The sequence below is a fragment of the Carettochelys insculpta genome, chromosome 2 (assembly GCF_033958435.1).
Source record: "Carettochelys insculpta isolate YL-2023 chromosome 2, ASM3395843v1, whole genome shotgun sequence".
Classification (NCBI taxonomy): domain Eukaryota; kingdom Metazoa; phylum Chordata; order Testudines; family Carettochelyidae; genus Carettochelys; species Carettochelys insculpta.
The window spans coordinates 196,311,079-196,338,273 of NC_134138.1; the positions used below are offsets into that span (position 1 = coordinate 196,311,079).

A 27,195-nucleotide genomic window follows, 5' to 3' on the forward strand; every position below is an offset into this window, starting at 1 on the left:
AGGGTCTGCAACCAGTTGTCAGCTCTGCGTATCTTGTGTTGTTTAGTGCAACTGTGTCTGGGAGGGGCCCTTTAAGGGAGCGGCTTGCTGTTGAGTCCGCCCTGTGACCCTGTCTGCAGCTGTGCCTGGCACCCTTATTTCGATCTGTGCTACTGTGGCGTGTAGACGTACCCTCGCAGCGCCTATTTCGATGTGGTGCCGCGCAACGTCGAAGTTGAACATCGACATTGCCAGCCCTGGAGGACGTGTAGACGTTATTCATCGAAATAGCCTATTTCGATGTTGGCTTCACGTGTAGACGTAGCCTAGGACAGAATGTCGACACTCATACCGCAATTCTGGCTGCACTAATGAGGTAGTTAGAACTGCCTTTCTGGGATCGACTTTGTTCCCTAGTGCAGACAGGCCAGAGTCAATGTACCTTAGGTCGAATTTCTCCAGGCACTCCGCAGCCAGAGGATGACAGAAAACGGCTTCCCTTATTGCTCCGAGCTGCACGGAATGCCCAGGTGGAGGAGGGCGCCCTCACTGTTGGATTTAGCAGGGCCACCCATTAAAGCAAAGGCTGGAAGATTGCCCCCCAGCGTGCAGACCCAGCACTAAGTGGAGACAAGCGCTCGCGCCTATGAAAAGCGCGCTGGGCTGGGCGCACGCTGCCAGGGCCTGCGCCTTCTGCAAGCTCCCCGGCCGTTCGCAAGCGGCAGGGTTTAGTTTTAAAAATGAGAAGTGCGCAGGAAGCGTTTGAGGCGCCGGGCGCACTGACGAAGGCCTTTGCTCCCGCCCGGGCGGCCCCCTAGGACGCGAGAGGAAGGTGGTGAGGAGAACACGCGAGCCTGGCTTGCCGTGGGCGCCGCCGGTGTTGCGCTCTGGAGCTCGCAGCCGGCACAGCTCGCCCTTCTTTCCCGCCCTGCGGGCGCTGAGCGGCTGGGCCACAGAGCCCCACCCGGCATTAGCGGAAATGGGGCTGTGCCCGCCCACTGCCTTGGTTTCCAACAGCTGCCAGGCAGAGCGCGACACCCACAACGCCGGCCTCGGCGCACCCACGGATTCAGCGGCGGGTCTGGGCGCGCACAGCACAGTCGCACCTCCCGTACGCAGCAGCGCGAGGCGGTCCCTACCCGGCCACCAGTGGCAGGGGCGGAGCTTAGCCGCACAGAACGGAAAACCCACCGAGCCGCCTCAGGCACGGAGGGACCCGCCCCTTCCCCCATGGCTCCGCCTCATTCGGGGGCGGGGGCGGTACCTGCGTTGGCACCGCCTAAAAATGGCGGCGCCCAGGGGGAAAGCGGAAGCTGCACAGGGCGCGTGAGCGGACGGCGGCCCGGGTGTTTCGCGCGCAGGTAACGCGGTCGTTCTCTCCGGTGATCTCGTGCGCAGCCGTGGCTCGCGGCGGTGCCGGCCCTCGCCATCGGCATAAGGGCTCCGAATTCCTACCGCCCTACGTGACCCTGCCCTTAACGGTCCCAGCCGCCTTATGGCATTGTGCCTGCCCCTCCCCGCCCAACCGTGCTTCAGCCTGTAGCAGCTCCTTGTCTGTGCAGGGAGTAGCTCCCGCCAAACAATCTTCTGCTGAAAGCACCCGCACCCGCAACCTAGGTCCCCCATCAGTATCCCATGCCCTGACCCTGGAACTGCCATTCCGGCCTAGGCACCCATTACTGTTTCTCTCCACATCGCGAACTCCCGTAATTACTTCCTACCCCCAAAGAATTCACCAATGCTGGCATTGCCACGCCAGCCTAAAACCCATAACTATTCTCCTCTCACCTGGAACCCTCAAGCTAAAACCACCATAACCAGGATTCTATTTTTTCCACCCATGGGCAAAATAAATTTTGTTATGTGCATTGAGGCATATGTGGGTGTGTATGACCAACAGAAGCACATGCTGCCCACTGCGGGTGTCTCAGGGTGCTCTGGTGATCAACTAAGCAATGCTGGAATCTCTCCAGGTGGCCCCCCGAACGTTTAGCTTCATTATGCTGCCCGTAACTGTAAGCTTCTAAACTTCCCTAATCCAGAATGTGCATAACTGCAAAGTGTCCTGATCCCAGAGGCCCCCCCCCCCCCCCCCGACAACCTAGAATCTGTGTAACTTCCTCCTCCTAAAGCATCCCTTCCCATAAGCCCATACCTCTAAACTTGAACCGCCGTCCCTATTTTGGAATCCCCTTAACTACCATGCAAGCCATTTTGAAGTCTCCATCCTAACATAGAACCTCCTATATCTACTTCCAGAGAGCTATGCAGATATAAAAATGTGAATTGGCATGTGATCTGCGATCCACAAAAATTGTCTCTGAAGATCTGTGAATTTTCAGGGTTCTTGCTGTGTGTGTGTGTGTTGGGGGGGGGGGGGTGTGGGTGCCCACTAAGGGCCGCAGCCCAGCTATACTAAGAGCTAGAAGGGTAGTTGTGGTGGACTACCCCCTGCCCTGGGTAGGGAGCTTCACATGTCTTTGCTATAAATGAAATAATTAAATATTGCCAAACCAGTTTTGTGTAGGTGCCCCCTTGCCAGGGCCAGACCCAGCTCTTTAAAGTTCAGTCTTTTATTAGCTTGTACTACTTGAAATGACATATAAGTCCAAGCTGAAATAAACACTGTCTAGACCATGTTTAAAATACGTTTCATTATAACAAAATTGTCATACAGGTTTCTTCTGTAAGAGTCATTTGGTTGACCGTGGAATAAAAGTTATATTTTTGGTGGGTGTTTTTTTTTCCTTTTTCAGAACAGCCATTATATCGTAAAGAATGCAGTCGTCTTGGCAGAGATACAGATTCTGTTCCTCCTGTCTGAAAAGCCAGCTACGTGATTTAATTAAATGGCAAAGGAGATTGGTTCCAGGATGCCTCAGATCTATTTACAGTGAGACGGGAAAGTGGGAAAAAACCTACGGATTGGAAACAAGAAAGGAAGTTGAGAAGTGGTGGCTTCCAAGAACAAAGGACCAGTTTTGCAAAACTTCAGAAACAGATGTAAGCAGTTTGTGAAACTTGAAAAATTTGGAATTGGTTCCCCACCTCCCCAAAGTGAAATGCTTTTGAAAGCAGGGCTGTTTTATACAGCAACGAAGGGTCCTGTGGCACCTTACAGACTAACAGAAAAGTTTTGTGCTCTGTGCTCACGAAAGCTCACGCTCAAAACTTTTCTGTTAGTCTGTAAGGTGCCACAGGATCCTTCATTGCTGTTACAGATCCAGACTAACACGGCTACCCCTCTGATACTGTTTTATACAGTTATTCCTACATGTCCTGTGCTTAGCAAAAATATATTCCATAGTAGACTATTTGAAAAAGTTATGGTAGTAAAAGTGAGTAAGGACTCAATATTGTCAATGGCTAGGGTCCGCAAATTAAATAGCGAGAAGAGCCATTTTTTCAAATTAATTTACGAAATCAATACTTAAAGAGCCACAATTCATGTGAATGCGAGACAGCCCTTAATAAATAACGTCAAACCGTACATTTTTGTCACCCCTATTTTAAGAACAGAGCACACACAATGATTTGTACCAATTAGAAAGTTGTTACTCTCATCTCCAGGCTTTATCTGCCTCAGCCCCTAAATCCGCCCCATTCTCAAATTTTACCCCCATTCCCCAAACCCACCCCCTGATGCCAAGGCTTAATCCTGGGGAGGTGAGGTCTGAGAAGTGTTAACTCACCTCAGCATTTGCAACTCTTCCGCAGCCACCACTGCCTCACCTCTGCTGCTTCCTGCCGCTGCCACCTCCTTCTTCACACAGCTGCACAGCTCTGACTGGGGCAGGCTCAGCTGCCCCTGCCCCCAGGTCTCCTACCGGCTTAGATTTCCGTTTTTCTGCCTTGCCGATTTTTCACTTTGGGGGGGCCCCCTGCTGCAGTTGACTGCTCAGTGGCTCTGGAGGCTGCCACCACTTAACCAAAAAAACTAAATTCAGTTGGTTTGATGATGGGCAACTGAATTTAGTTTTGTTGAAGGAGCAGCAGCCTCTGGTGCCGCAAGAGGAGTCCGACTAGTAGCACTCAGAGCTGCAAGTGGCTCCTTAAATAGTTGTATGTGGCTCCAGAGCCACAGGTTGCGATCCCCTGTCAATGGCAAACAAAAGAATTTTTGAACATATGGCTTCCATTTAATAGTTGTCTTCTAAATAAAATATTCACTGGCAGTAAAACCAAAACATTTTGTTTTTGTTTTTGAAAACAGGTTAAACCTCTCTAGTCGAGCACCCTCGGGACCCCCCGCTGCCAAATGAGTGAATTTTTTGGGCCATGGCCATGTCTACACTAGCCCCAAACTTCGAAATGTCCATGCAAATGGCCATTTCGAAGTTTACTAATGAAGCGCTGAAATGCACATTCAGCGCTTCATTAACATGCGAGCGGCCGCAGCGCTTCGAAATTGATGCGGCTCGTCCCGACAGGGCTCCTTTTCGAAAGGACCCCACCCACTTCAAAGTCCCCTTATTCCCATGAGCAGATGGGAGTAAGGGGACTTCGAAGTAGGCGGGGTCCTTTCGAAAAGGAGCCCTGTTGGGACGAGCCACGCGGTGGCGAGCCGCGTCAATTTCGAAGCGTCGCGGCCGCCCGCATGCTGATGAAGCGCTGAATGTGCATTTCAGCGCTTCATTAGTAAACTTCGAAATGGCCATTTGTGTGGACATTTCAAAGTTTGGGGCTAGTGTAGAAGTAGCCCACGTGAGGTCAGCGTTGTCTAGCAGCAATACCAACTCCTTTCACTTCTTATTAGGCTCTGAGAAGACATGTAGGGGTAAATTAGAGCTCAGTGACAGCACAGGCAACTGACAACCAGGACTGGTGGCTGGAAACAAACTTTATGGAACCACAGGAAACTTAGCCACATCCATGATAAATGTGAAATCTGACTGACTAAAATCATGCCGCAATACGGATGTTGCCAGATGAGTGTGCAGAACTAGAGAGGTTCAGTCTGTACTAGTTTCATGCTAATAGCAATGAAACCTTCTGAGATGTGCTGTATTGGAAGCAATAGGTTACAAAAAGATAAACACAAATAGATCTCTCCGGAAAGAAAGTTATAATAAAAAAAAAAAAACAGATGTCCTAGAAGGACCGTTAATTAGAAGGATATCGGCAACACCGTTTTCTTGGTAATGGACAAGAAAATGCAACAAATGTGATTCGTACAACAAATCTTTCCCCAAATTATAAGTAGTTACTCATGAGTCTGTGTAATCAGACTATTCATGTTTAGATTTATTTAAATATATACAAAGGTCATTCTAGACCAGTGTTGTCCGTCCAAGTGGCTCTCAGGCCAGAATCCGGCCCACGAAGCCTTTTTATCTAGCCCACAGGACTGGCTGTTGCAGGGCCCCTTGCCGGAGGACTGAGCCACCACTGGCCCCAGGCAGCAGAGCCTGTGGCTGGGGCCCTTGCTGTGTGGCGGGAAGGAGCCACCATGCACTCCTCCCACCAGGGGTGGGATGCATATGTGAGTGTTGCCTGGCCATGTAGGCGTCCCACTTTTGGCGGGAGGAGCACGTTGTGGCTCTGGCAGTGGCGGTCCAGGCAGCAGTGGAGGGTTCAGCTGCGGCATACCACAGTGGCTGGAAGTGATGACCCCTCCAGCCGTAGCAAGGAAGTTGCCTTACTTTTTTTTGTTTTGGGTGGGGGATAATTTTGCGTTTTACAAGTGCTGATTTAGCAGAGTAAATGAGTTACATTTTGGACGGACTATGAGAGAAGTTTTCTTAAAGTGGTATTTATTCTTCTGTGCAACACTGTCTCAAAGAAAAGGGCAGAAACATTCATTGTATGAGGTTTGCTTTTTTTAAATTTGGGTCCAAGAAAGTACAAAAAAAACCTGTAAAAACTAGTTCTAGATTGTGAGAAGAAAGGTTTAGGTGATTTAAATCTAAAATCCTATGTTCCATAGTTTGACTGGTAAATAATAGAGGGCCTCACATAGGAGGGAGCAGTTTCTAAAGTAAATCATTTTAGTCAAAACACTTAAGATGATTCCTCATGAGATTTACAGTCTCAAAGACTTCCCCCTCACTTTTTTTTTTTTTTTTTGAATAGGGAAGCTTGGCTTCACTGGCCAATTGAAAAGTATGTTGCGCCATTCGTGAGGCATGTTAAATTTACATCTAAGGAAACTCGTTTCTCAGTTTTTTCATTATTAAGTGTCCTAGGAATAACTTTTTTTCAAATCCTCCCCCCACACAAGTATCTTTGAAAGACAATTTTAGTATATATGCTGTCTCTAATACAATTCTGTATTTTTTTTCATTCTTTTCTGTGTTCAGTCACATGGCTGCATCTACCCATGTGTTAAATTCAAATTTAGTTTGTTTAGCTCGACTTTACCACACGACTGTCTTCACTGTAAATACCATTATCTTGATTTTGGATGCACTGATCTTGAGATTACAAAATCGCAGTTACCTGATGAGTACAGTGTCAAGCTCAAATTTGGAAGTTCAATTAAAAGCCAGTGCAGAAGCACCACATCTTAAAAGCAAATTTATTAGCCTCCAGAGGTGTCCTGTATGTAACCCATAATGCCCCACTCAGTGCTCCGCTCTGGCCGCTGCTCTCCAGTAACAGCAAGAGCCTGAATTTCCAAGTGGGAGCAGCGAGCCTTTAGCTGTGGCCTCATGTTAGTTTATGACAGCCTGAGAAGTAGCTTCTTTCTTTCTATGCTGTTGGAGGTGTGCATGCATCTACCCATTCAAATAGCCCCTTCAGACAGTATGTAGCTCTGTCTGTACACTTGCTATTTTATCTGTGCTGCCTGATGCCAGCTTCTGCCCTGCTATACCATGTGTCAACAAGGCTGTGGGGGTGGCTGTGCTTGAATAACATGCTGAGAAACTTCTTCTCAGTGGTTTACATTTGTGTGCAAACTCCCTACCCTTCCCCATAGGCACCACACTGTCTGGGTCTTTCCTCCCCTCCGCCACATCATGGGGGTAGCCTCCAACCCAACTCAGTAAAAGGGTGTGCCTGCCGTTTGGTGCTGGCAATGCTGCCAGTCACGTGGGAAAGAGTGCTTTGCTGCTGCCGTGGGGAAGTCTTCCCCAGCAGTTGGTTAAGATACTGGGGACTTTGCAGCCACTGTGGGGAAGTCTCCCCCAAAAGCCAAGATACGGGGTGTGTTGCTGTCACCATGGGGAAGGAACAGCTCAACTGGTCAGCCACTGACCCCTCCCCCACCCTTCCCCTTGGCCTATGGGATAACATACCTGGGCTTGCTGCTGCTGCCGGGAAAAAGTCTTCCCCGGTGGCTAAGGGGCTTGCTGCTGACAGCAAACACCAGGGGAAAACCAACAATTCTTTTTTTCTGTGATGATGGGAGGTGGGCTGGATGGCCAGTTGAGAATACAGTCGCTGCACCCATGTTGGCAATATAGTTTAAGGGGAAACCATAGATTCATAGAATCACAGAGCTGGCAGGGACTTCAAGAGGTCATTTTGTCCACCCCCCTGCCCCAAACAGAATCAATCCCAACTAACTCATCCCTGACATGACTGTGTCAAGCTGGGACTTAAAAACTTCCAGGGATGGAGATTCCACCACCTCCCTAGGCAATGCATTCCAATGTTTCACCACCGTCCTGGCAGTGTAGTTTTTCCTGATATTCAACCTACTCCTCTCCTTCTGTAACTTCAGACCTTTGCCCCTTATTCTGCTGTCAGTCACCAGTGAGAACAGTTTCTCTCCATTCCTTTTAGAGCTCCCCTTCAGGAAGTTGAAGGCTGCTATTAAATCACGCCTCAGTCTTCTCTTCTGCAAACTCAGTAAGCCTAAATCCCCTAGCCTTTCCTCATAGGTTGTGTGCTCCAGCCCCTTAAGCATTTTCGTTGCCCTCGGCTGAAACTGTTTCAGCACATCCACATCCTTTCTATACTGGGGGGCCCAAAACTGGACACAATATTCCAGATGTGGCCTCACCAGTGCCGAATCGAGGTGAACAACAACCTCTCTAGATCTGCTTGAAATGCTCCTCCTAATGCACCCCCCATATGCCATTGGCCTTCTTGGCTATGAGGGCAGACTGTTGACTCATATCCAGCCTCTCATCCACTGTAATCCCTAGGTCCCTCTCCCCTCTACTGCTGCTTAGCCAGTCAGTCCCTAGCCTATAGCAATGCTTGGGATTCTTCCACCCCAGCTGCAGGACTCTACACTTCTCCTTGTTGAACTGCATCCGATTTCTTTTGGCCCAATCTTCCAATTTATCCAGGTCATGCTGGATCCTATCTCTATCCTCCAACATATCTACCTCTCCCTCTAGATTGGTGTCCTCTGCAAACTTGCTGAGGGTGCAATCCAGTCTTTCATCTGGATGATTAATAAAGATGTTGAACAACACCAGCCCCAGAACCGAGCCTTGTGGCACTCCACTTGAAACCGACCGCCATCCAGATATTGAGCCATTGACCACGACCCGTTGGGCCCGACTGCCAAGCCAGCTTTCTATGCATCTTATAGTCCATGTATCCAATCCATACTTCCTTAACTTATGGGCAAGAATGTTGTGGGAGACCATATCAAAGGCTTTACTGAAGTCAAGGTATGTTATATCCACTGACTTCCCCATGTCCACAGAGCCAGTTACCTCATCATAGAAGCTAATCAGATTGGTCAGGCAGGACTTGCCCCTGGTGAATCCATGTTGACTACTTTTGATCACTGTCCCCTCTTGCAAGTGCTCTAAAATGGATTCCTTGAGGAGCCCCTCCATTATTTTCCCAGGTACTGAGGTAAGGCTGACCAGTCTGTAGTTCCCTGGGTTGTCCTCCTTTACTTTTTTAAAGATGGGCACTACGTTTGCCTTTTTCCAGTCATCCGGAATCTATTCTAATCTCCAAGAGTCTCCAAAGATAATGGTGGAAGGCTCGGCAATGACGTATGCCAATTCCCTGAGTGCCCCTGGGTGCATTAAATCCAGACCCATGTATTTGTGTACATCTAGTTTTTCTAAGTAACTCTTAACTCGTTCCTTACCCACCAAGGGCTGCCCACCACCCTCCCCTATTGCATTGTCTAGCACCTTAGTGTGGGAGCTATCCTTGCCCGTGAAGACTCAGGAAAAAAAAACATTGAGTACTTTAGTGACAGATGATGTAAGAAAAACTGGGTTACTACTCTCATCCAGTAATGGCCCCATACCTTCCCTGATAACCTTGTTGTTAACATGCCTGTAGAAACCCTTCTTGTTACCATTCACATCCCGTGCCAGCTGCAGTTCCAATTGTGCCTTTGCTGTCCTGATTACTGCCTGGCATTTTCCAGCCTTTATTTATACTCTTCCTTAGTCATCTGTCCAAGTTTCCATTTTTTATGTGAATCCTTTTTGAGTTTAAGCTGACAAAGGATTTCTCTGTTAAGCTAAGCTGGTTGCCCACCATATGTGCATTTCTTAGTATGCAGCGGGATTGTTTTTCCTGTGCCTTCAGCAAGACTTTTTTAAACTATTGCCGGTTCTCCTGAACTCCTTTTCCCTTCATCTTCGTTTCCCAGGGGATTCAGCCCATCAGTACCCCGAGGGAGTCGAAGTCTACTCTTTTGAAATCAAGGGTCTGCATATTATTGCTCAGCTTTCTTCCTTTTTCAGGATGCTGAAATCTACCATCTCGTGATCACTGCAGCCCAGGTTGCCACCCACTTCTATTTCTCCTACTAGTTCTTCCCTATTTGTGAGCGGCAAGTCAAGTTGTGCATGGTCCCTGGTTGGTTCTGGTAGCACTTGTACCAGGAAGTTATCCCCAACATTCACAAAAAACTTCCTGGATTGTCTATGTGCTGTATTGAGGAAACCAAAAATTCTTTCTTCCTACATTCTTCTCAGTGTAACAAGAAACATTTTTGGCCCCTGCATTATTTTCAGGGATCATCACATTTCAGCAAAGATGGGAGGTGGGATGGATGGCTAGTTGAGAATACAGTCGCTGCACCTGTGTTGTCAATGTAATGTGTGGGGAAACCAAAAATTCTTTCTTCTGATTTTGAGTTTCTTCTGCATTATTTCTAGGGATCGACACATTTTCAGGGAATGGGAGGGGAATGATGAAAGTGCAATGGGGAAAGATGATGTCAAGACCAGCGAGCATATCCAGAATGCTATGGGGATGAGGGAACTGTGGGATAGCTTTGCACAATGCACTACTGCAACAGTCGATGTTAGCCAATGTGTGTGCATGGCAGCAATGACTGGACTTTGTAGGGAGCAAGGTGTGAAGTGAGGATGATCAAAATCAAAGTTATAAATTCCAGAATTAGGAAATCAATATAAATTAATTTGAGTTTATCTCATAGCATAGACACAGCCTCTCACTATAAAATCTCATACTTCCTTCTCCTTTGCTTTTCTGCTGCCCCTATGTGCCCTACTGTAGGCAGAAAATAGAAGTCATTAAGTTGTCACAAAGATAAAGAGGTCACCTAACTTGCATGGAGAAGGAAAATAAGAGCAATTGTGTGGGTATGTTTCAGGGGAAGCACTGGTTTAAATGCTTGCCTTTTTAATATGAGACAACAATCTTAGAAGTATTCATAAATATGCAAAACAGGTTTTTTTTTCTGTATTTTGTACTTTCCTGGTGTTAATGTGACATTTCATAAAATCAAGTATTAAGATGCTAGTTGTCTCTCTGCTATCCCATTAAACCATTTTGCTTCCTTTACTCTTCTATTTACTGAGCGGGGAAAAATAAGAGAAAATCTGAAGGGGAAAATATTTTTGGAAGAAGATATTTAGTAAATAGGAATACAGCATAAATCTCAGAGGCTGTGTCTACACTACAGTGACCTTTTGAAAGAACTTCTTCCAGAAGATTTATTCTGAAAAAACTTCTTTTAAAAGATCATGTCCATAAATACAAAAGCAATAGAGAGCGTCCACATAGGCCCCCCAGTCTTTTGAAAGAACGTGCCAGGGATTGAAAAAGCCAGCGCCGTGAGGACTGCTCGTGGAGCATCTACAAATGCTTTTTTTTTCTAAAGAAGCTTTTTAAAGGAGGCACTCTTTCTTATCTGGGAGTGGAAAACAGCTTCCAGAAGAAGAGCTGGGTTCTTTTGATTTTGGATCAAAAGAGTGCATTTTGTGTGTGTACGCTCTGTGTGTGTTTTTTTTGAAAAAGGGCCTGATTTTCTGAAAGAACTTGCTAGTGTAGACGTGGCCAGAATTAGGAACACCAGTGTTACGTACTGACCAGTCAACCGTATACCTCATTTGGAACCAAAAGTATGCAATTAGGCAACATCAGACACCACCCTCTTCCACCCTGCCAACCCACTGAAATAAAAGCACAAATAAAGTACAGTACTCTGTTAAATATAAACTACTAAAAAAGGAAAGCAGCATTTTTCTTCTGCGTAGTAAAGTTTCAAAACTACAGTAAATCACCATTCACTTGTAAACTTTGAAAGAACCACCATAATGTTTTTGTTTCAAAGTTACGAACATTTGAATTATGAACAACCCTAATACCTGAGGTGTTTGTAACTCAAAAGTTCATCTGTATTTTTTTAAAAAACTTTTGCAGGACCTTTGTAACACCAGAATGAAAAAAAAAAATGGCCCAGTGTGTTCATTGTTAAGCAATGGATATAATCATCTCTATAGTGACCAAAAATTAGATTGAGAACAATTTTATTGGGAAGATTTAAGTTGCAAATAAAAAACCATAATGTTACAAATATTACTTTATTAAGAATTTTAGAATTAAAGTATTTTTACTTACTGTGGACTCTTTCGGCTGTCTTTGTGTATTTAGCTTTTGCAGTGGAAATATAATGACCAATTTCACTTTAGTTTGTAGTCAGTGTTTAGTCAGGTTAACTTGTCAGGTTCTTGTGTAGTAGCTTAGTGCTTCAGTGAATGGGTTATACATATACTAGAGGCACGTTCATTTGCTTTTAAAAACTGCTTTTATTAAAAAAAAAATTAACTCCTGTTTTTCTAGATTTGGATTTTTATGAAATCTAAAATCTGGGGTAGTTTTGACCAGATGCTTTTAAAATACAGCACAAATTACAGCTTTAGGCAAAGTCAGATCTTTTTTTTCCTCTCCTTTGTTATCATGTAAAAGAATCCTTTGAGGGAGGGGCGAAAAAAGGTATATGCAAAAACACTGTGAATGTTTGCAGTTAACTTTTGAGATAAAACACTAGATTACAGATTCTCTGTTAATGTAAATTGGTACAAAACAATTGAAGTTTGGAGCCCTGTCAGCTTAATTTGCATATTTTGGGTCAAACCATATTTTTCCTCTTCATTAACGTGATTTTGGTTTGTTTGAACAGGTGTTCTAGACACTATGCTGCTTTATAGAGTTCTCATTGCTTCCCCCCCCCCAATTAAATGCTAACCTACTTGGTTTTAACTTTATTTTTCCTAGAAATCAAAACCAAAGTTTTATGTGCTTTCAATGTTTCCATACCCTTCTGGAAAGCTGCACATGGGCCATGTTCGTGTCTATACCATCAGTGACACAATAGCACGGTTCCAGAAAATGAGAGGAATGCAGGTAAGAAAAGATTTGTAATATAGTAGCTATGAAATAGCTCAGAAATGAAGGTTGTTCATAATTCCCAACAAAACTTCATGCTGGTTCTTTCAAAAGTGTACAACTGAACATAGATTATTTAATAAAGCTTTAAAGCTTTATGATCTAGAAGAAAAATGTTGCTTTTACTATCTTAATTTAAATGAAACCAGCGCAGAAAGAGTTTTGACAAGATAAGAATGCTTTTGTTAGGTCTTGTCTCTACTGTTACTTGACTTCATACTTTGGTTCCAAATGAGGTGTGTGCTTGACCAGTCGGTAAGTAACACTGTGGTTCTATTGTAGTTGATAGGTTCACAAGCACACCCACTCATATTTATAAATGTGTGGCAAGCCCTGTACAGTTCCTAGAAGTGCCCAAAATTCCAGGGCCAGAGAACAAACCAATAAAGAACACTACCGTGGCTGATTGTTAGAGTGCACTTTCAAAACCTCTGTCAACTGTATAGTTCCACACTAAGCTCTGTAAGTGTCCCTTCTGTCTGGCTGTTTAAACTCCACAGGGAGCTTTCCGTCTTCTCCCTCCATCCTTGTGGTAGGTTGTGCTTGTTTGCATCTCAGATATCATGCTGGACACAATAGAGGTCTATGAGTATAGAGAGGTTTTTTTCACTGAGATCCAGCTTAGTGAGTAAACACCACCACCATGTCTTCAATCTTGCAAAAGCACATACAGTAGTCATTCTGCATCCACTGATTTGGTACAGGTTCATCCTCTTGTTCAGCAACATCTGTAATCTGGCATAATTTTAGTTAGCTGGGCAACCACTTATCCTGGGTGTTGCCGAGTTTCCTGTGCTCCCATAAAATTTGTTTACCATCACCACTCCTGGCTCTCAGTGTTTGGTGCTGTTATTTAGCTGTGATTTACGTCTAAATGTCTTCTCGAAGCCCAGTAAGTTGTGGAAGTGTTGGTAATGTGTTAGACAACATTGACCTCCCATGGTCTGGCAAATTCTCTCATCTGGCTGCAGTCAGGTGCTGGACGGGAGAGGTTCAGACTGTAATTGACTTTTGAAGTTATCTCATGGCTGATATGATTTCATCAGCCAAAGGAACATGACATAGGCTGGGTCACACTTGGCATTTAAGTATAGCCAATGATAACCCACCAGTTGGGACAAATGTTCCTGGTTGTAGCTCTCTCAAATAGTCCTGAGTTCTTGAGAATGTAAATGTCATGCATCTTCTTTGGTCAGCCCACATTGATAGCAGTGAGATGTCCCCACTGATCCACAGTGAGTGTGTAATCATAGGAAAAGTCTTTTTCTGTTAATATATTTAACTATTTCAAAGTGGGCTGGTGTCAAAATAGGGATAAGCTTACTGTCTATCACTCCCTGCAGTTTGGGAGTCCCACAGCTGCAAATGAATGCACTGTGTCCTACACGTTGCCGAGAATCACAGCCTTTTGTAGCAGGAAAGGTTCATGCCCTACGCACTTTATTGACAACCGTTTCCACTGTAGATTTTCAAACCCCCAAATGATTTCCTGCTGATAAGTAGCAATCTGGAATTGCAAGTTTTCTCGGTGTGATCACCAATCGCTTCTCCACTGTCAGTGCAACTCTTTCTGGTGTTCTTGTGCTGGGAAGCTGAGGCAAGCTCATCACAACAGATCCAGGAATATGTACGTTCTCATCTGAAAGTTGTGCAGCAACTACTTATCACAGGCCTGCTTTATGATGTGATCCCAGGAGTCAGTACTTGTTTCTCAGACCTGGAAGCAGTGCTTCATAGCTTGCAGCTGCTCCATGAGCACACCCAGCAGCTTTTGAATCTTTTTATGCCATTTCCTTTCACAAACTGTGCTAGAAGAAATGTCAAGTTGTTGATACTTCCTGTGGGTCTGCCCCTACACAGTAATTAGGTGTCCTTTATGTGCAGTGTTCGTGAAAATAGTGCAGAGCTTTGCAGGCTCCATGCTTCTGTCAAATATGGTGGACAGCAAAACATGCCACACAAGTTTGTGGAATTTTTTTTTTGAGTGTGAAAATTATGGGGTATGGGTCACATTATAGAATGGAGAGAGTTGTGTGCTGGGCACTTAACTCTCTAAGTCTCAGGAAATCCTTGGATGAGTCATTTCTCCACCATGACGGGTGAAAATTTCTGGAAGGGCATTGTACTGAACAGTGACAAGTGGAATACTTATTTGTGGTATACTCTGCATTGATATGAGCGATACTAGTGAGTGCACATAGCACTATGAAAGCAGCCAACTGTGCACATGCCTGAGAAATATACATGTGGTGGTTGAAAATGAAGTAAGTTGCATCCATGGAAGTTTGTTATTGTAGAAGTGACCTGAGATGATCTCATTTTCATTACAAAAGCTGGTCTTCATTTCTGAGGTTGCCTCATTTTCATTATCTGAGCTGTTCTGAGAGGTTTTTCTCCCAACCGGTTTTTATGAAATGAAGTTTCAGATCTTGCCTTTCAACTTCTTTTTGCCTTTCATGTGAGTAGAGACAGAGACTAAGTAGAGTGTATTAGAGGCAGTGGTTATGAAACACTCTGATTTTTCCAATGGCTCTGTAAATAGGCATATCTTTTTCCTATCTTTTTCTTTGTTAACCTGCTTGAGCATCTATTTATGACTAATGATGGGCAGCCAAAAGTTTCAATCTTCACATACCATAACAGACATAAAAGATCTTTCAAATGATTTTTATTGTGTATCAAATTCAAAGCTGCTGTATCTGAGGAATGTTTTCATGAAAAAACTTCTTAAATCTTTTGAATTTATGAACCTTTCTAATTCCTACAATGTAGGAATCCAGTGTCTCTTGAATTTCTCCCTTGTCTTTTTTTTTTCAAGAGGCAGTCTCAGATTCTAATCCTTTACAGATTTGCAATATGTGATGATTGCCACAGATAAGGAGTTCAGGGTTTCATTGTACGTGGAAGAAAGATAGTCAAATTTTCATTAACTGGCTGGATTTTAGAGTAGACAGGAAATGCATTCCAATTTAAAAAAATAACAAACCAAAATTTATCTTTGGAAGTATGAATTGAGGAGGGTTCTTTTGTGCTTTATACAGTGAAAAAGTATGTTTGGATTTTAAGGGCTGTAAGTTTTTAAATCTTTTCTTTTCAAGTTACAAATCCATAGCTTTTGATATGCAGGGCACATCTTATTTTGAACTGTTTTTCTGGGTACAAATTTTAAAGTTAGAGAGCAATGTCATTTATACTTGGTTGCTTTCTGTAAGAAATGAATATAGTGTTTCAAAGATTCTCCTTTCTAATGTCACATTCAAGGACTCTACATAAAGATGAAAAAGGATTCTTCTGTCTCATCCTGGCCAACAAACCAGATAGGTCCACTAGTGCTAACCCATAATACAAATGAGATGGGTCTCTTGGGTAAGAGAGGACTTGATGCAGTGTCTGTGTGGTTTATTGACACACATCCTAGATGAGGCCATGTGTGGAATGAAGCTGAGGCTGAAATTTATGTTTGTTTAACTTCTCAATAAAGGAAAACTCAAAAATGGCAGTTAGTTTGGACATTATATTGAGTTAGGAGCAGTATGAGATGGTTGCTACCTTATATAGACGTTTATATACAAAAGGAAATTTTTACTAATTTAAATAAGTTAGTCTTACACTGGTTTATCTTAGGTTGGTGAGGCGTTAAGTTAGCTCAGTATGATGTCTAAAATGAGCTTCTACACAAGGGTATTAAATGCATTTGACTAAACTAGTTTGTAAACCAATTTATGTAAATACATTTGTATAATTTACTATGTAGGTGGCAGACTGATGTCTCTGTGGGAACAGAGGTAAGCAGTTTGGGTACTTTTTTGGTAAAAGTGTAACCTTTACTGATTCATCTTTCCAGATTTCCAAAATTTGCATTTTTTAAAAAATTAAATTCTAATAGAAACCAGGAATATTTGCCTGAAAGGTTAATTTTGTCTTAAAGTGGGGTGTTTTTGTTTTTGATGGTCAAACTTTTATTTTCTGCATGCTCTTTCTCTGCTACTTTATTATAGAGCCACAAGTGATACAAATGACTTATGCATTAATATGAACAAGCAGGCAGGAGGGCTTCACTAGTGAGAGTCTTGTCTCATTGCAATACAGTAAAGTTAGCAATTTCAATTGTTTTCAAGTGAGTGTAAAGTCGTAGGAATATAGTCTCTGAATAGGAGGTGAATGGGAATGGTATACTAACAAGGTTTCGCTATATGACTTATTAAAAAGTGGTCTTGTAATGTATGAAGAGTTATTTGTCAGACCTAGATAAAACCTGTCAGCTTATGTAAACTGGCATAACTATTGAAGACCATTTGATGTCTCCTGATGTATTGAGAATGGCTCCATGTACCCATAGTTCTCTCAGGCTGCATCTACACTATGAGATAAATTCGACTTTTAATAAATTCCTTGTCTTAACCTTGATGTTATGAATTCGAATTTGTATCCACAAACCTAGCAATTTGACCCTCTGTTTCTCCAAGTGGAGTTTCCATGTTCCCATTGCCTTATTCAAGTTCAACTGGTTGAGCAGTGCATCGTGGGTACCTATCCCACGGTGCTGTAGCCCCAGTTCCTTGTGGATATTTCATGTCCCTATCCCGGAATGCAAAGTACTGTCCCAGAATTCAGAGTTCTCAGTAACTGTGCAAAAACGAATGGGAGGCAGTGCTAACACGATCATGGACCCTCAAATGCTACAAGTCATTGCACACACCGTTACGGCAACTTCACAGACTGTCAGTTACACAGTGAGATGATAGTTGACTTTGACGATGATGATGGTGATGAAGGTTTTGAAGAGGAAATAGTTCTACTGCGATCCAAGAACTCTCACTGCTGGCTGCCCTGAATGCATTGCTGACAGTGGAGTGGTGGTTTTGGACTTGAGACTAGCACACACTGGTGGGGCCACATTGTTTTGGAGACTTGGGACGACCAGTGGCGGGTGCAGAACTTTTGCATGTGCAAGTCCACTTTTGTGGAACTTTGATGCACTGGTGTCCACCCTGAAGCGCAGCAACACAAGAATGGAGCTGGCTTTAACATCGCAGAAGCGAGTGGCAATCTCTCTGTGGACGTTTGTGATGTCCAACAGTTATCGGTCTGTGGCAAATCGGTTTGGGGAGGAGCAGATCTACAGTGGGGGCTGTGGTGATGCAGCTAGCCAATGCAATCTGTCTGCATCTCTTCAGGAAAACTGTGACCACAGGAGATGTATAGGTTATAGTGTATGGCTTTGACAGCCAGGGGTTTCCTAACTGTGATGGTGATAGATGTCTCACACATCCCCATCATGTCCTTGGCACACCTGGCCTCTGAGTATATAAACAGAAAAGGGAACTTCTCCATTGTATTGCAGGTGTTGGTAGATCACAAAGATAGTTTCACCAACATCAATGTGGGATGATCAGGGAGGGTTCACAACACTCATCTTCAGAAATTCTGTGCTGTACAGGAAGCTTGTGGATGGGACTTTTTTCCCAGACTGGAAAATCAAGATTGGCCATGTGGAGTTGCCTATTGTAATATTGGAAACCCTGCTTACCCTCTGCTCCCTTGTCTTATGAAATTGTACATAGGAGCCCTAGACCGCAGCAAAGAAAACGTCAATCACAGACTCAGCAAATGCAGTATGGCAGTTGAATGAGCCTTTAGCTGTTTAAAAACAAGGTTCAGATGCCTATAGACCCGTTTGGACCTTTATGAAACTAACGTCCCCACTGTGATTACAACGTGCATTATTTTGCATAACATTTGTGAATCCAGGCAGGATTCTTTCCTGAATGACTGGAATATCGAGGCTGTGGACAGGGCTTACTTGCAGCTGCCTACATGGCTGTTCACCAATAACCATGTGGAGGCAGCAGCAATCAGGGGTGCTTTAAAAAATAACTTAGTGAATGATCTGCCACGCATGTGATGGTGATGTATTTCTCTGCTGTAATAACAATCAACCCTCACTCACCAAACTCCATTTGTGCTCCCCACCAAATGTGAACCAATAAATCAGACTGTCTCTTCCACAAATGCTTTTACTTGGGGGAAGGGGGTTAAGTTGCAGACAGAAGAATGGATGTAGAGGGAGGGTTATTTTCATCAAAAAAGACAGGGGCCAGCTGTGCTATCAGCCCTCCCCACCCCTGCCCGGGTGCCTCTGCCATGAGTCCTCTGTGGACCTTGGCATAGCAGTAGGGCAGCTATGCTATCAGCTCTCCCCACTCCTGCCCAGGTGCCTCTGCCATGAGTCCTCCGCAGGACTCTGTGGACCTTGGTGTAGCGGTGTGCAGCTGTGCTATCAGCCCTCCCCACCCCTGCCCTGTTCCCAGCAATAACTTTTGCACCCTATCCCTCGTGCAAAAAATCACCCCGAGCTCAAAAGAATAAGTTTATTTTGGGTGGAAGAGAGGCTTAAGCAGCAGCGAAAAAAAGTGTGGCCAAGTTTGATGGAATAGTCTTTTGCAGTGGACGTTGGGGTTGTAGTGGCAGGCTGCCTTCTCCCTCCCTCCCCACATTTGAGGACTGCAACACAGGGGTGGGGGGTGACCTGTCTTCAGGGGAATCCCATCTGCTGCATTGGGAGCTCCTCTGCAGCTCCAGCATGGATTGCAGGACCTCTTTTTGATTGCTCACTGCTTTTATGAGTTTTGCCACATTTTCCATCTGCTTTGCTACTTGCTCTCTGGAAGTCAGGTATATTCAGTTGCCACTCTGCTGTACTGTGACATCACTCTGCTGTCTCCCTTGTCAGATCACTGGTTTCTGCTTCAGAAGTGCCACGTGCTGCAGGATCAGATCATGCTTGCACCTTTTGCACTTCCTTGGCCTGTCTAGCATGCTGGGCATGACAGCTGGAAAGTGAAGGTCACAACTGAGATGCAATTCACATGACTAAACCCTTACCCATGGAATGAATGGGTCTCTGTCTCTACTGTCACGGAAAGTTTCTTTCTGCAAGACTGCTTAAGGCTTATTTAAGGATGACATACAAGGAATGCATTGCATTAGCCATCATTTACCACCATTATCCAGAACATTTCATTGTGGACATGGTAAATTACTGTCTGCTTAACAAGGGGAAGGGTGAGGGTGGGGGGATACAAAGAAGGGTAAGCCGTCTGTTGTCCTGGAGCAGAGGAAAACTTCTTTCAGCCAATCCTAGAGCAATCCTCCACAAGGAGCAAGGCCCGCAGAGCCCGGAGCTTCATGGCGAGGGGAAAGGGTTTGATTCCAGCTGCATGGACAGCTGGGTGTGGAGCGATTCCCTGTAAAGTGGAAAAAATGCCGGTGGCGTGTGTGTTCCACCCGTCTGTTGGGTTAGGCTAAAAAAGTTTCTTGGTGATTACTGGAGCAGCCCTCATCAGGGAAAAAAGGCTATGTACAGGAGGGCAAACCCACCTTTGCTGCACGTGCCCGTTTTGAAGTAGTAGGGTCCACAGAGCCAGCCAGCCACGTGGTGAGGGAGAAGGTTGTGGAAGGGTTCGATTCCGGCCACCTGGATGGCTGGGTATGGAGGGATCCCTGTAAATTGAAAAAAAAATGGTGGGGGGAAGAGAAAATGGGAGGGGAGAAGGTCTGGAAAGCCTGCCATCCATGCGGAGGAGGGGAGACGCCAGCCACGTAGCTCAGCTGTGTGCTCCATGGAAATGTAAAAGGGCAGGGAGCACTGCAAAAAAATCCAATCCAAATTCCCATGCTTCTTCAGATTGCCAAAGAAGACATCACCCTCCTAAAACTAACAAATATTGACAAAGAAGAGCTGCTCATCCTATGTGACCACAAGCCTGGAAAATATGCCAAAATGCTATGTGATGCCATGACACCAGATCGCTATCTGGTTGGCTGACATGGAAAGGTGTGCTACTGTGGTACACAATAAGTCAGGCCTGCCCAAAAAACCCGGTGCAAAAAAGAATACAAAAGTGCTTGAATGAGGCATTCAAGGAGATCTCCAAAAGGATAAGCACTTCATCCCCAGAAATATTAAGCCACTGTTCTAAAGGGCAGAGATACATAGAAAACCTGTACCCACCCACAATCTGCTTCTAGCATTCAGGAAAAATTACTCACCAGAACAGCTTGGTTCCAGAAGCCCAGGGACCAGTGTAGGTGAGGCCAGTTCCACTTCTAGGGTGAAGAGATCTGGGCTGTCAGAAAGACCTTCCTCAGGCCCCTGCTGGTTACCCCCATCCTCTCCATTGGCCTCTTCCTCCTGGCCCTCCAGCTGCTCTTGGCTCACCCAAGACTCGAGACCAGGAGTGAGAAACATGGTGAGGTCCCACCCAAGAAGCACATGCAACTGCTCATAATAGCAGCCAGCATGAGGAGATGACCTGGAATTCCAGTTGGCTTTCTGGACTCTGTGATAGGCCTGCTGGAGTTCTTTCATCTTTACCTGGCATTGTGTAGAGTCCCGGGAATAAGCTCTGGTGGTCGTCAACTGAGAGATTTTATCATATATATTTGCGTTTCTCTTGGACACCTGAAGTCTGCTTGCCATGGATCCATCTCCCCAAACTGCAAGAAGATCCAGAATCTCCTGATGTGTCCACGCTGGAGCTTTCTTGCGAGCCTGAGAATTACTAGGCAGATCACTACCCTGAGTGCTCATGATTGAAGAAGATGGCTATCGATTCAGTGCGATGTGATGGGTAAAATAAATTGTTCACTATGGGCACCCTTTATTTTTCAAAGACTGGGTGCTGATGAATTCAAATTCATGGGCTTCCTGTGACCTCCTTCCTATGCACTTGGAGAGTAGCAGCCATACCTGGCGAGTGACCATGTAGCTTTGTGGAATACATATGGGGCACTTCTGGAGGTTAACAAATTCTATTTTGAGATATGGCACTTCCACACTGACCTTTATTTGAAATTTTTAATTCTAACTTGACACTATACCCAGTCAGAATTGACAACATGATGTTAATAGTAGTGCTCCCTAGTTGGAACTTCAGTAAGGACAGTGACGTTTTAATATTGAGCTAATTGCCCTAAATTCGAATTTATCTCATAATGTAGATGTAGCCTCAGTAAAGTGTATGTAAACCTAAACCCTGTCAGACACCTGGATTAAATTGTAGAATAAGTGTTTTCTAATATATGTCCAATATAGGACAAATTACTCACGTTTTGAAAATGGAATGCAAAATTAGAACACAAAAATCTTACCACAAACTCTACAAACTATACTATTTTTGAAAATGTGTGCCGAAAGTAGTAATCTTTGATTTTTCTCAGGTACAAGTACAGTTGTTTCTACCCTTGATCTGTCCAGTTTGGGTGACCCTTCCAGGAGCTGTATCTCCCACTGGCATACTTCTCCGGGTCCTTGAGACACACGAGGCACATCACCACAACAAGGAATGGACGAAGAGGTAGAATATCACATGTAAGCTAGCTGAGTCACATCATACAGTGGATCGGCCAGCACACACCTCTCCTTAATCTGTACTAACAAACCCAAGTGAGCAGCTCAGTAGATGGAAGGAGCAGTTTGAAGAGCTACTGAAATGTCCTGCCCACATGGAACCTTCTGAGTTAGCACCTGCAAATATACTGCAGCAAATTAACAACAGCAGACCTACAAAGAAGAAAACAGGAATGCCATTGCCCATCTGAAAAGTAGAAAAGTGCCTGGTCCAGACAACATCCTTGCGGAAGCAGTCAAAGCAGGTAGTGAGATATCAATCAACATGATGTATAATCTATTTGGGACACTGAAGAAATCCCACAAGACTGGAAACATGGCTGCCTTATCAAGCTTCTGAAGAAAAGCAACCTGACGGAATGCAAGAACGGGGGGGTGTCACGTTACTATCTAGTCCAGGAAAAGTGTTCAATAGGATTCTCTTGAAGAGAATGAAGGCAGAAATCAATAGACAATCTGGGAAGAACAGGACCGATTCTGAAGTGAGAGATCCTTTATTGACCAAATAGCAACTCTTAGAGTGATCATAGAATAGTTGCTTGAGTGGAACTCCCCCCGTATATACCCATCATATAGACTTTCTGTAAAAGCCTTTGACAGCATTGATAAATACACGTTGGGAACTGCTGCAACACCATGGTATCCCATCCAAAATTATTAACTTTGATTCATTCAACAAATGAACCCTCAACATGCCAAGTTATTCACAATGGTGTCTTGACAGAATCCTTCAGCATGCCATTGGGAGTGTGACAAGGGTGCCTGTTGTCACCTTTTCCATGCTTGATCACAATGGACTGGACTGTGAACAGCACAACAGATGGCCATCAACAAGGCATTCAGTGGACACTTTTCAAACAGCTAGAGGACATTGATTTTGCTAATGATGTCACCCACCTTTCACACCAACTTGAGAGCATGGGAGAAAAAGTCACAATACTAAACAAAACTGCCTCAATGGCCAGACTGACCATTAACAAGGGAAAGATCAAGATAATGAAGATCAACCGGTTCAACAACACCATCATCACATTGGGAGGGGATGATCTGAAAGATGTGGAGCAGTTCAGCTACTTCAGGAGTATTATGGGCATAGATGGAGGAACGGATAAGGATATCCGTGCCAGGATAGGAAGAGCAAGAGCTGCATTCAAGACTCTCCATCCTATATGAAGTTCTCAAATAATATCTGTGAAGACAAAACTGTGGATCTTCAACGCAAGTGTGAAGAGTGTGCTCTTGTATGCTAGGTCTCGCATCTACACTAAAAAGTCTTCAAATCACAAGCTACAGACATTCATAAACAGATGCCTGCGGAACATCCTTCATATCAACTGGTGTAACTTTGTCACAAATGAGGAGCTTTGGAACAGAGCAAGACAAGAACCAACTGATGTTGAAATCAAGAGGAGAAAGTGAAGATGGCTAGGCCACACTCTCAGAAAACCATCATCCAGCATAGTCCATCAAGCTCTTACATGGAACCTGCAAGGAAAATGCGAAAGAGGAAGATATTTGACAACGTGGAGAAGTTGTACTGAGATTGAAGGGCAACAACTGGGGCCAGCTAGAAGTTGTGTCCCAAGACAGAGTGAAGTGGAGGAGACTTGTAGATGACCTATGCTCCATGTGGAGTACAAGTGTGTAGCAGTAGTAGTACAAGTATAGTTAAAACAGATACTTAAGTATGTAATATTAATTACAAATCTTGTTACAAAAATTAATTTTAAAAAGTGCTATGGAAAAGTCAATTCATAGGTATTTAACTAAGAAGAAAAATAATCCTTAAATAAATTATTTTCAAACCAAGATAAATGTTGTTACTGCTTTATCATCATTTCTCCCTGCGTTTATACGTACTCTTTTGTAAGTTCAAAGAGAAAATCTTTGTGGCAACATAAGGCATTTTCTTTTCAGTATTTTTAAAAACATTCTTTCTTTATGTGGGGGGGTGTTGTGTCCTATACAAAGCTTAGAAATATTCCTGAGATTTTTCAAAGTTACCTGGTCTGCCTCCCTCTGAGGGAGAAAATTATATTGTATCATTATGTTATCATTAAGATGATTGTAAACCATGATTTAATTCAAGTGAATAAATAATTGGTTTTAATGCAGGTTTCAATATGCACTATTTCTGGTTTTCAGAGAAGATTGAATTCTCGCTGGTTGGTAGCGCCATTAAACCATCTTTATTTACAACTAAATAGAGCATTTACACTGTATTGGTGTATCCTTTTGCCACCTAAAAGGATACACCGTTATTACGTTTATTTAAGCAATTACATAACTTAATATTTTCAGGTTCTTATTTATTGTATGTTAGAAGATGGTGAATTTAACTATTGCTTATTTATTAACGTTTTGTTCATAAAGTATTTGAAGCTGTGTTAGAATGACAAGTGGACTTTAAACACACACAACAGCATTTAACGTTTGTTTTTAAAACTCAAAACAATCTTAAATGTTTTGGCTATGTAAACTTTTCATATCAATATGCTTCACTTTCACAGGCAAACGATTTATTAAACCGAATGATTAAATATAGTAAGTTAATTATTTTAGGTCATCTTGGGAAGATTTTTAAAAATGTCTCAGTGAAAGTGATTAGAACTTTAGAGTCTACTTTCCTAAGTCTCTTGAAAATGTTGCACTTACATAGGCTGATCTATTGTCATATTTAAAAAGCCCTGTTTGACCTTGAAATTTAGTTTTTCACAGAGAATCATGGGCTAAGTATGTTTATCTTTACTGAAATGTTTTAATATTGTGTAAAAAGTTACAACTTTAACATTTTGTATAAATTCAGATATTTTAAACCAGTTTACCTTTAAAAAGAATACAGGAAACCCTTCAAATGTGCAATTTCAAGTTGCGCTTAACTCACATTAACGCAAGTTAAGCGCAACTCTCAATTCTGCTTCTCCTGGCTCGAGCTCAAACCGCCAGCCCACACGGCCTCAGTTCAACCCACCACCATGCTGCTTCAACTGCAGCCTGGCTCACGACCCCTGTGCGTGGCTCCAGCTTCATCCCCCACCTCTGTTCAACTCCATGTGGCCCAGCTCACTGCCTGAGCATGGCTCCAGCTCAAACCCCACCCCCTACGTGGCTCCAGCTCAACCACCACCTCGATTCAACCCACTGTGGCTCAGCTCTCACACATCCCACATGGCTCCAGCTCAACCTCCCCACCCAAGCTCAACCCCCCTGCCCTGGTTCAACGCCCCGTGTGCAGGCTGCGGCTCAACTCCACCCCACCCCACACGCACACACGCGCGCGCGCGCACACACACACACACACACCCTCTCCTGCAGCCCTAACCCGCCTTGGGCTCAACCCCTCTGCTCCTTTTCCATGGCCCCAACCCACTGCCAGACTTAACCCTCCCCAGCTGCCCTCCCACCCCCACCCCACCCCCAGGACTTATCTTTCAAAAGGAGCTCCAGTTGTTCCTGCTGCTCATCTGGCTACAGAACATGTGTTCTGCTGGGGAAAAAGCCACCCTCTATTTACATGAAATTTGAGTTACGCAAGGGTGCGTGGGAATGCAGCCCTCATGTAACTCGAGGGACTACTGTGTATAATTTAAATAAAAATAAAAATAAAATTAAACTAAAAATGTTTTTAATTTTTTTTCCCGAAGAACTCGGTGTTTTCCATCTACAATGTTTCTGGCAGATTCCTACTTTGAATTCTCAGACCTTTTGTGTCCTCCTATGGTCTGAGAATGTCTACTAAGAACCAGTAAACAGAAAAATCCAATTAATTTAGTCCCATGATGTTGTTTTAATAGAAATGTAAATCAAAATTAATATCACAAGTGGGACTATCAGTCATTTACAGGAAATTTGGAAATCATATGGTACTGGTAGACTGAAAATTTTAAGAAGATTGTTTAGGTTGGAAGTAACATCTAATCTATTCCTCGTGTTGTGGTTGGATTTATTTATTTACGCTTAAAGCAGTTCCTGATAGATGGGATTCTGGACTAACTTTGAACATTTCTGGTATCATTTCCACAATATGCCAAGGAACCTTGAAAAGATTTTTTTTTTCTCTTAACTACATCACAGATTCTTACATTTGAAATGGCTTGAGTTTCTTGTTGTATCTTCCTCATGCTAATGCTGTTGGAAATGTGGGCAGCTGATGATATTGAAGATGGGTAAACCTTATCTATGTAAGCCTTATACTGTAATGCACTTGCCACAATGATATGCCAGTGCACTTCATTTCTGATTTCATTAGCTTTTACTTCTAGTAACTTCTCCGGAGGAACTGCTGGCCTTTTTGTTAATCTGAAATACAAGAACCATTTAACAATTTAAGTGGGTAGCACCATATATCTGGTGTTAACTGAGTCAAATTTGAATCCAGTTTTCCAAAGTCAGTAACTAAGATGTTAGTTGACTGATTTTCACATTACAAAAGAACTGCAATTAAGCATGATAAATATGTAAAAGACTAAGGATGGGAGAGACATTGTGTTGTCCAAGCAGTTTTAGTTGTTTTGCGGACACATCATAAGGCTTATGATGATTTTGCATTTTCATTTTTGAGCGCAAAAATAAAAATAAATGAGCATTACATAAACAGAGTTATGATAGAAGTCTGTGGGTTGATATATTTTTAAATTGGGCAGTAGATTGAAGTAATAATAGTGACATTCTGTTGCAGAGAATTATTGAAATAGCGCTGCTTGCTAGATTGTACATGGTAGTCAAAGACTCAGAGTTCGTGTTTCCAGTTGTTTTTTGCCTACCTGAGTTTAGTAGTTACATATCAGTTGATGTTAGCTGATAAACTTGAAAGGCAGTTTGGAAGTATGCTCAGAACGAAACTTTTTTTTTTTTTTTAAAATGTCTCTGCTAACATGGAAGTAAACTGAAAAATGCAGGATCTGTCAAAACATACCAGACAGTTGGTTCTTCAGATTCTTTATCGCTTAAATGAGACTTTTTGTTTTTGCCAGAGGTTGTCTTTTTCCTTCCAGCTTCAAAATAAATAAAACCATATATAAAGTTTGTTAAATGGACATTATTTTTGGCATTTATAGTAGCATCTGAGTGCTTTAAGAAAGGTCGGCCTTCATAATGGATTGCAGCATTCTGTGAGAAAGATACTACAGTGCAATATGTGGCACGCTATCTCTTGTGTACCAAAGACTCCAATAATGCAAACAAGCCTTTTGTTTCCTTTTAGCAATTAAGCAAAGATATTTCAATCTCTTTTC

The 27,195-nt window shown here is 43.5% G+C and overlaps 1 protein-coding gene across 2 annotated transcripts in view; it reads left to right on the top strand.

Moving 5' to 3' along the window:
* The first annotated feature begins 1,230 nt into the window (after positions 1–1,230).
* LARS2 (leucyl-tRNA synthetase 2, mitochondrial) overlaps positions 1,231–27,195 on the top strand; it is a 124,106-nt gene continuing 98,141 nt past the window's right edge. The window contains exons 1-3 of one of the 2 annotated variants that reach the window (XM_074988248.1): positions 1,231–1,340; positions 2,736–2,982; positions 12,379–12,507. In XM_074988248.1, coding sequence (XP_074844349.1) covers positions 2,758–2,982; positions 12,379–12,507 — 354 coding nt within the window. In that variant the 5' untranslated portion in view covers positions 1,231–1,340; positions 2,736–2,757. The remainder of the gene's footprint in view (positions 1,341–2,735; positions 2,983–12,378; positions 12,508–27,195) is intronic. The other variant, XM_074988249.1, reaches the window with a different exon arrangement.